The sequence below is a fragment of the Pristis pectinata genome, chromosome 13 (assembly GCF_009764475.1).
Source record: "Pristis pectinata isolate sPriPec2 chromosome 13, sPriPec2.1.pri, whole genome shotgun sequence".
Classification (NCBI taxonomy): Eukaryota; Metazoa; Chordata; class Chondrichthyes; order Rhinopristiformes; family Pristidae; genus Pristis; species Pristis pectinata.
Window position 1 is genome coordinate 25248891 of NC_067417.1, and position 9202 is coordinate 25258092.

Here is a 9202-nt window from a genome sequence, read left to right on the forward strand (position 1 = left end):
TGCCTAGACATTACATACAAGCTTTCAGGCAGGTCAAAGAATGCCCCAAGCATCTCAATATTTATGCACATCAGCCTTCATTTATACAATGTCCCGTTTTAGTGCATTTAATTACAGTGGTGCAGAATTGTATGCATTTTTGCCTTCCAGGAAGCAATCATACAAGCAATCCTTTCCTCTGGACTGGATGCAGTTCATTAGTGCCAGATGATTCAACAGATGCATTACCACCTTTAAAATCTCCTTTACTGCCAACTCAGTGACATTGAATTTACTTCATTTCCTTGTCATTCACCAGCTGGGGCCTGGCCAGTTATGAGTTCTTGGGTATCAGAAATGAGAAAGCCATGGCCATGGTGAGGGGAGGAGATAAGCAATATGTTTAAACCATTTGGATTTTGAGCCAGTAAAGAAAGGGAGATGAAGGGAAAATAGGGTATGAGAGGCAAGATTACATATGAACAGAGCTTCAGTTTTGATGCTCACAGAACCTTGATTGGCATGGGCTGTGTAAAGCAGTTGACTCTTTGATCCCCGGCACTTTTTCCACAAGGGAGGTGTGTTAGTGAGTGCCTTGGAATGTGTCTGCCTACAGTTCCTACCATGGTTGAATAGATGGAAAGATGTGTAAGTTATGAGTGGGACTAAACATACATATCTGTTGGAGTGTGTGAATGTAAGGTTGAAGGAGTGATTGACCATGTGCCACTTCTCATTTGTCGCTCAGAGGTGGAAAAAGTTAGCAGCTTCAAATTCCTGGGTGTTAGCATCTTGGATGACCTGTCCTGGGCCCAGCACATGGGTGCAATCACGAAGATTGCCTTTTGTGAATCATGCCCTAGGACATACAGATTTACTCATAAATGAAATTTATAGATGTGAGCATTGCTAGCAAGACCAGTATTCCTTACTCACCTCCAAAATGGTGGTGGTAAATTGCTTTCTTGAACTGCTGGAGTCCTTCTGGTGAATGTATTCCAATAATGTTGTAGGGTAGGTATTTCCAAAATTTAGACTGAGTGATGCAGCAATAGTGATAGATTTCCAAGTTGTTGTGGTATGTGACTTGGAGACCGACCTGCAGGTGATTGTTCCCATGGACCTTTTGCACTCATTCTTCTTGATACTAGTGGTTGCAAGATTTGGGCTATTAGAATAGCTAAGGTAAATTCCTTCAGTGCATTTTGTTGATGGCACACATTGCAGCTGCAGTATGCTGATGTTGGAAGCTGTGAATGCTTAGGGTGGGAAATGCATGCAAGCCAGGCAGGCTCTCTTGTTCTTGATAGTTTTCGTGGTCTTGTTATTGGAGCTGCACTTAGCCAGGGGAATGGAGAATATTTCATCACCTTCCTAACTTGTGGCTTTTAGATGGTGTAAAGTCTTTGGCGAAGTAAAAAAAAACAACCTCTCAAAGCACCTTTAAAACTCCTTCCTATGATCTTAAACCTATGTCCTCTCCTTTTTGATACCCCTACCATATGAAAAAGATTCTGACTATCTATCCTATCTATACCTCTTATATATCACCCATCAGCCTCCTTTGCTCCAGGGAAAACAAGATCCGTTAGTCAAATCCCTCTATGAAGTTAAAGTCCTCCAATCCTGGTGAATCTCCTCTGCACTCTCTCTGGCACAACCACATCCTTCCTACAGTGTGGCGGGTCAGAACTGCACACAAGATTCCAAATACAGTCAAACCAGTGTTTTGTAAAGTTGCAATATAATGTCTCATCTTTTATATTCCATGCCCCTACCTATGAAGGCAAGCATACCACATATCTTCTCCTCCATCGTTACTACATGTGTTGCCACTTTCAGGGAACTTTGGACCTGAACCCCCAAAGTCCAGTGTTCATTAACATTCCTTAGCACCTAAATCACCAAAGTCAATTAACTCTTTAGTGTGAGAAGATATGCTGTTACTCTGTCATCATTTGGAATACGAGAGTTGGTGTTTTGCTTTCACCCACAGGTAGGAAATCTTGGTCCATAAAGATAAGTTTTGAGAATTTTGCTTCGTAACAAAGAAATCCAATGTACATATACTGAATATTAAAATATAAACTTATATATAAAGAAAATATACATTTACTGTACATGTCCTAATTCTATTTGATTTCCTAAAATGCATCATGACGTACTTGTCAGAAGTAAATTTCATGTGCCAATGCTCCATCCAACTTTCCATCTAATCTATGTCCTGCTGTAGCCTTGGACAACCTTCCTCACTACACCCACCACCACCAGCTTTAGTATCATCCCCAACTTACTAATCATACATTCAACATTCACATCCAAGTTAATAATCACAAAAAACAAGGGCCCCAGCACGGATCCTCGTGGTGCACCATTGGACACAGATTTCCAAGGTGCCATCTTATGGAAAAAATATTAAACTGAGACCCTAACTGATTTGATGTGGAAAAACAGCATAGCGTGATTTGTTCCTAGTGTCTGGCGAAATTTATTCTTCAACCACCATTACTAAAACTGATTTTAAGATCTTTATTAGATCTTTATTAGTCACATGTACATCAAAACACACAGTGAAATACATCTTTTGTGTAGTGATTTTGGGGGGCAGCCCGCAAGTGTTGCCACACTTCCATCGCCAACATAGCATGGCCATAACTTCCTAACCTGTACGTCTTTGGAATGTGGGAGGAAACTGGAGCACCTGGAGGAAACCCACACAGACACAGAGAGAACGTACAAACTCCTTGTCTTTCACATTGCTCTTTGTGGGAATATGCATTATTGGCTACTGAATTTCAAGCGGTTGCTTGTCTATTATTCTGAATGAGAGCAGGGATCTAATAGGAGTTGTTTTAATGGAGATAGAATTTATAATTTTCCTGAACATATCAAGGTTGAGTAAATTTATACAGGACTATTTGAAGAATGATACCATTCCCCCCCCCCCCCCCAAAGAATGAAGATTCCTCACCTCCAGTTGTATTTATTTTTGGAATTGACTTATGAACCTAATAAGTATGGTAATATATGTTTGTGAAAATAGAAATCAGCTGAACAGTGCATTGATTATTATTATTGTCAAGCTTGTGGTGACTCACCGTCTAGTCGGGCGAACCGGCTCGGCAGTCGGGTCGTGCGGTGTCGGAGCGACGAGGCCCAAGATGGCGGCGGGCCTCGTCTTTCCGAGCGACGGGGAGAACCCGCGCGCGGGAAAGTCCTGATAACGTAGGACTTACGTCATTGCCGGTTTTTTGGGCGGGAGTTTTTTCCCTTAAAGGGCCCGCGCAAGGCGGGAAAAAAAAACCAGTTCTGTTTGGCAATCCTCCGAGTGAGTCTTGTTTTATTCCGCGGTAGCAACCGCTACAAGCTGTGGTTTTAGGTACATTCAAAATCCAAATATTTGAAATTAATTTTAGAAAATACTTTGCAAAAGAAAATTCATAATGTGTTTTAATTTGTTTGTTAAATTATCTTTCAGGTACTTTTAGACTGAAGTATGCACCTCCATCTGAAAGTATGGATTCAGCAGACTAATAGTTGGAAATGCGCATTCATATGAATCACAGTGTGCCATTGAGTAAAATAATAGCAGGTACAAGGAAAGGTACAAAGATGTTCAGTGGATATCTCGTCCTGCTAAATTAATTTCCTGCTTTTTTTTAATCCAAAGGTGCTTTTTAAAAAATCTTATACGGGAATATAAACTACACTGTGCATGCACTAGCTGTAAATATAAGTATGATGGAGTTTTAAGAAGTAATGGCTAAAGCCAGAATCAGTGTGTTCAGCAAAAATTGTGCATTGACATTGCACAAGAAAAATGAAATTTATCCTGAACTTTTACACAACTATGGCTGTTTCTAGGAACTAAAACACAACAGCAGAAATCTTCCAGAGTAACTATTTTCCTTTTGGTGGCCAATACTGTACAGCTTTACAAGAATAGGAAAAAAAAGTTGTGTTGGTTGTTGGGTTTTGGGGGGAGGGGGGGAGGAATGAGTTAACTCCAGAGAGAAGAACAAAGAACTCAGTTTCAAATAATTCGTTGTTATATTTACAATGCAATATTGGTGGAGCACAGCAGAATTCAACAAAGTACTCTCATCTGACCACCAAGATAGGGAAGATGTTTGGAAAAACAACGCTGAAAGAACAGAAGAACTCATTAGTCTCTGAGAAGATGCCGAACATAAGTGTGACTGGGTGGGAAAACTTGTATCTGTTTTTGTAAGGTTCTTCAACTTGTATATTTTTAATAGAGAGACCTTTACATGTAAAATGATACAAAAGTATTTTTTGTAAAATTAGTTCTGTTTTGTAGAAATATCCAGTCAAGTTCTCCTGAATCAATTTGTCATGTTTACAAGTGTTTGTACTTGTGTGTGTGTGTGTGTATGTGAGAGCGCATGCGTGCGTGTGAGCATGTATGACAGTCAACAGCTGATGTAGAAGAAACTTTACATATGTTAGCATTTATGAGAATATTGAATTGGTTTTGCAATTTATAGTTTCATTGATCTTGCATAACACACTAAATCAGCAAAGTCAGTTAACACTTTAAAGAAGGTAGCCTGTTATTTTGTCATCATTTGGAATATGAGAAAATTTTTTTGCTTTCACCCATAAGAAGAAAATCTTGGTACATTAAGATAAAAGTTGGAAGAATTTTGCTTCAGTCGCAAAGAAATTCAAATGTTTTATGCTTTTTCATCCCAGAGTTGTGAATATAGATCTGTATGAGAGGGAAGTGGAAGCTCTTACTTGCAGTGGCTCATCCTCTTGTCTCTATGCAAAGTGGAAGCTCTCCACAGAACTGAACATACACTGCAGTACTGCATGTGACTAAATACATTTTGAATATACAGTGTGCTAAAATGTTTGATGCAGCAAACAGTATTGTAGTACAGGAAGAACTTGGAGATTTAACATTTGAAGCTATATTTGTTGCTAATGTATCATTACATTGCCCATCCCATAAGAAGTCAATGTAGGAATAAGGTCAGAGTAAATTATATGCGCCATTATTACTTGCCTTAATTAACTCGAAATCAAGAGTTAGTTTTCCAAATAAATTTGATTACATTATTATAGGCTTGCATTCTGCAATATAATGTTTGTGATCAAATGTTTCTGGGTAAGTTTATTGATGTCGCCTACACTTTTACTAGAGATAACAAGAGCATTATTTGGAATCTAATGCAGGGGAAGTAACTTTTAATTAAAAGCCCTCTCACTATATTAATTAAAGGCCCAACACTTGGACTGAATGTAAAATTTTGATTTCATTTTGTTAATTTCTGTTTCCAAGACATGGTAAACCTTTTTTAGCTGTTCTACAAAAGATCCATGTAATTTCTGCAGTGTGTACCTTCATGTGGGGTGATCCCAGTATACCACACAAGTGCTAAAAATTTTTCCAATTGATTGGGTATTTAAACTGGACTTTGGGATCTTGGATGTTATATCCAAAATCAGAACATAACTTCATTGGGTAATTTTAGTGTTAACAATATGCAGTTTGATATTTAAAATTTCTATGATTTTATTGCCATCTGTAACCTAGTCCTCCCATAATTTTATTTTAGGGACCAAAGTTGTGTATCTTTCAAAGGCTTTGGATATTCCAAATTGCAAACCGAATGATTTTAAAAGTGTAGGCTGCACCAACAATTCTATGAAATCTGATATTTGGAAACTTTTTGTTCATTGAAAACCTTTTATGCCACCCACCTTTATATTGAAATAAACCACTGGAAGACATCATAACATTGTGCTTCAGTGATGCTGGGTACAGCTCCCCATTTATGATGTTGAAACAGAAAATTTTCTACCGTATATCTGCATTAGGCCACCTGTGATAACCAAATATTAATGCATAGTATTAGTGAATGACCAAGATACCTATGCCCATGGAAGATTTTTTTTGTGTGATTTATAAGACCATTGTAAAAATCTGTGAATATTATCTACCTTCAAGTTTGAAATAAGAGCACGCCTGATTAAAAACAAGTTGGGCACTGGCCTTAAACAATGGACAATCTAAGTTATGTAAATCTGATACATTCTCATAAAGTGATGATAGGCATTTATGTAGAAAGTTTATACCCACCATTTACACAACTAAAAACGGTTGAGATCATAATATACAAGTATCTGTAAACATCATGAAATGTTTGGTCTAATCATGTGACTTTATGAAAACTTTTAAGATATAAGAAATTTTAATTTTTTTCCTAACTAAATTCTCCTTTTTCATTTGGGAATATCCAGTGCGATATCAATGTTTATTCACATCTGAAGAATTGTGCAACACAGATTAGAAAAACTTTGGTTTATGTTAATTATTCAGGTTAGCATTAGGGGAAAAAAGGAAATTGTTGCATGACTAAACCAGATGAGAAGCAGATTTGTGCTGCCTTTAGATTTTTTTTATACATAATGAACAAAAATTGAACAAAGGTCTATCAGCATAGTTCAACTATACTGACAACTCCATTGACTAGGTAGAGTTGCAAAAGAACTGATCCTCAAGATCTGTAGATACATTTTAAAAACTATATTTAATGTCATGGTATTATAGGTAGGCTATTGGGTTCATCTATCACACCCTGAAATGCCATCTCTTTTATGAAAAAAAACACAAGTTGCAAGCTAGTCATATTTCTAGTTTATGTCTGCATTTCATATATCAACACACAATACAATATAGAGTGAAGGGAAGTAGGTTTTTTTTCTGTTTATTAGCTTGAAAGGGAGAGTGATATTTCCTTTTGGTCATTGCTGTCCACATTTGTCTCCTTTGTTTCTGTGTTTCTCTCTGTCCCCACTCCAGCTTAGGAAAATATAAACCTTCAAGACCTCAATGGCTAATAATTAAAAGCCAGCATTGATCTAGGCCATAATGATCAGAGGAGACCTAGCTTCATTCTCATTTTCTACTGAATGAACAGTTTTTAACTATTAACGTCAGGCTGTGTTTAGCGGTGGATGGGAAATCTGATACATCAGATACAATCTTCCCCACTGATTGCTATTTAATGATTCCTTTGGATACATAATGAGAATGGCATTATGCTTTTTTTATGGCTGAATAGCTTCCAATCAATGCTTACACATGAGGATTGATCACTTGAGCAAAAGTTCCAGCTACTGCAAACTCTTAACTCCATTTCTGCAGGACTTGCATCCAGAAATTTGTCCTTGTGTTGAAGCCAATGAAGCAGAATTTCAGAAAATTAGTGAAATGTGCAGATGCTACCATACTGCAAGTATAATGTTACTTACCGAGGATGAATTTCTCCCCCCAGTGCCTTCAGGAGAGATGGGAGAAAGTAGGAGATAATTGGGAAAAATGTATTAACTTACAAGTAAAAAAATTCCCAAGTGCGATGGAATGCTTGCAAAATCTTCAAAATTAGTACAGTATTTGTATCTTTTTCTTTGCAATCTTTCTTGCCAGATTTGATCTCTTACTTTGCTGAGTATGTCCCCATCCTTTTCCAAGTTGTGTTTTATTTCTTTGTAGTACTTCTTTTGGTTAAATGTTAACGTTTTTCTTTTGAAGAATTGTTCTTTTAATTCAAGAAGTTTATTTATAATATTATGGATACCAGACAGTGATTTGGAGAATTAGGAATACCTGACAATGGTTTGAAGGCGTCACTCTTACTGAAGGTTGTAATTGATAGTTCATGACAGTCACCTGAATGTTTAGATGAAGTCAGTATATTCAAATAATTCTGACATATCTGCAACTTTTATGATGTGTACAGTGGAGTTGCAGCTACTTTTTTCCTTTTGGTTTACTTTCGCCAGCTGATAATCCAGTATGCCATACATTTAATGTGTGATAGTATGAGTATTGAAGTTTATGATATCATCTATGTTTATCATGTGATAATCGCTATCTGATCACCAAATCAATAGCATAATGCATTGAAAACTTAATAACTTGTTCTGGCGATTCTATCTTCTCCATCATTAAATATTGCATTCTATATAAAAATGTTGAATGATAGAATTGTTGAGTTGAAGCACTCCAATTTTCTGTTTACCATGGTTTCATTGTCTATTTCAAAGGTTTAGTGTTGATATAAAACTCTCAATAAAAATAGTGTATTCGATGTGTACACTGCAAAATTAACTGGTTTTCAATTGATGCCAACCTACAATACTATGTATAGATTTCTGTGCCTCCTTTACATGATCTGAATTTTCAATGATTTACACTACTACTTTGATTTGTTCACTTTGTGGAGGGAGATAAATAAATGTATCTCAATATCTCTACTGTTATTGCATAGAAACAGTGGCGAGATTAGAATACAGATGCCGATTCATAATTAGAATTAAAAAGTTTCTCTGTTAGTCCAATATTAACATAGTGGGGTAGAACTGCACCTTGGCACCTGGATGTAAAACTGAATTTTTCATAGAAACAGTTCAATTTTCATTTGCAACTGAATTGTAGTTTCACATCTGAGCAACATTCAAATTCTACCGCTTAAAATCTTTACCGTAACTCGATGTCTGAAATGTAGCAAACCTGGGGAAGGTAATAAACAAAATGGTAGACTCAATATTTTTAAATATATATTCTTACATTTTATGACCACAAGGTTGCGATGATATCAGTTCACTATTTCGTGCATTCTGTACAGGTGGTTAGTTCATATTTAATTTTAGAAAAACAAACATTATTTTTGGTCTTAATTCTGTGGAAACAGTTCTACCTTCTGTGTTTGTGATATGTATAAATTGCTAGTTTGCTTCAGATTACCCTTGCAGAAACACAGCCATTTTCTATTTTTGGGAAAAATTAATATTTTGTCAATTGAGGGGTAATAGTAGTGAGATATAGTACCATTTTAATTTTTGACACAAGATACTGCAGCACACTCATAACTGTCAAATGGAAGCTAAAGTCTCAAGAATGCATCTTGAACCTAATCTCAAAAATTCACATCCTACAAAACCAGCCTAAATGTTTACATTCCTCACACAAATAGCCTCCAGAGTGAAATTGTCATATGTCTATTTCTCACGTCCAACGAAAATTGGGTTGAGAATGTCCAAATAGAACCTCATATAACATTGTTATTTGTCCAGTCCAAATTCAAACTCTTTGCTCAGGAATGAAGGGATGTTGTTCTAATTCACTGCACTATCTACTTCTCCGCAACTTTCCTTTCACACTAGAAACATTTTCAGTCAGGTCAGGAGT

General features: G+C 36.6%; 1 protein-coding gene across 1 annotated transcript in view; it reads left to right on the top strand.

Annotated features, from left to right (window-relative positions):
• The window catches only part of zcchc14 (zinc finger, CCHC domain containing 14), a 112524-nt gene extending 104422 nt beyond the window's left edge, over positions 1-8102 (top strand). The window contains 1 exon segment of the mRNA XM_052028701.1: positions 3458-8102. Coding sequence (XP_051884661.1) covers positions 3458-3513 — 56 coding nt within the window. The 3' untranslated portion in view covers positions 3514-8102.
• The last annotated feature ends 1100 nt before the right edge of the window (positions 8103-9202 follow it).